General features: G+C 39.7%; 1 protein-coding gene across 1 annotated transcript; it reads right to left on the bottom strand.

Moving 5' to 3' along the window:
• Positions 1–7: 7 nt before the first annotated feature.
• LOC116629445 (olfactory receptor-like protein OLF2) lies at positions 8–556 on the bottom strand (the record flags this gene model as incomplete). The annotated part of the gene is made up of 1 exon (XM_032399734.1): positions 8–556. A coding segment is annotated over exon 1 (549 nt), but the record flags the coding sequence as incomplete, so codon positions are not given.
• Between the last annotated feature and the right edge of the window lie 233 nt (positions 557–789).

A 789-nucleotide genomic window follows, 5' to 3' on the forward strand; every position in this document is an offset into this window, starting at 1 on the left:
AGAGGAGAGGTAGGACATCACAGAAGAAATGGTTAATCACATTCGACTCACAGAAACATAACCGGAATGTTAGTATCGTATTTACTGAAGCATCCACAATTCCCACCATGTAAACCCCAGCCATGAGCCAGGAGCACACTCTGCTGGACATGTTGACTGTGTAGAGCAAGGGGGTGCTAATGGCCTTGTACCGATCAAAGGCCATCACTGCCAGAAGTAGACACTCAGAATCTACAAAGGAACAGCACACCAACCATTGCAGAGCACAGCCATAGAAGGGAATTGACTTGTTCTTGGCTAGGAAGCCTACCAGCATCTTGGGTCCAACTGCTGTAGAATAACAGAGGTCGCTGAAAGAGAGATGGCTGAGGAAGAAATACATGGGTGTGTGGAGGTGGGAATCCATTCTAATTAAAATGATCATCCCGAGGTTTGCAACAAGAATGATGAGATAGACAATTAGAAATGTGATAAATAGAGTCGCTTTAACTCCAGGGTCATTGCTAATTCCCAAGAGAAGGAATTCATTCACAGAAGAGCAATTTTTTCCATCCATTCTTCTTGATTCTTCTAAAATGCTACAGAAATGATCAAGAAATGATATATCAAGATTTTAACTCTTCTTGACATTCATAAAAATATAATCTATTTGTCAGAAAGGATTTATTTCAGAAACTAGCCTGGACAAATTTCACTGTTAATATTGTTGACAAAGTTAAAGTGTTTGGGGTAGAATTTAGACAAGGTTTGATTCTTAATTTGGAGATCACCTACAAGATATATGACTTG

This window comes from Phoca vitulina, unplaced genomic scaffold (assembly GCF_004348235.1).
Source record: "Phoca vitulina isolate PV1807 unplaced genomic scaffold, GSC_HSeal_1.0 scaffold910, whole genome shotgun sequence".
NCBI classification, from domain to species: domain Eukaryota; kingdom Metazoa; phylum Chordata; class Mammalia; order Carnivora; family Phocidae; genus Phoca; species Phoca vitulina.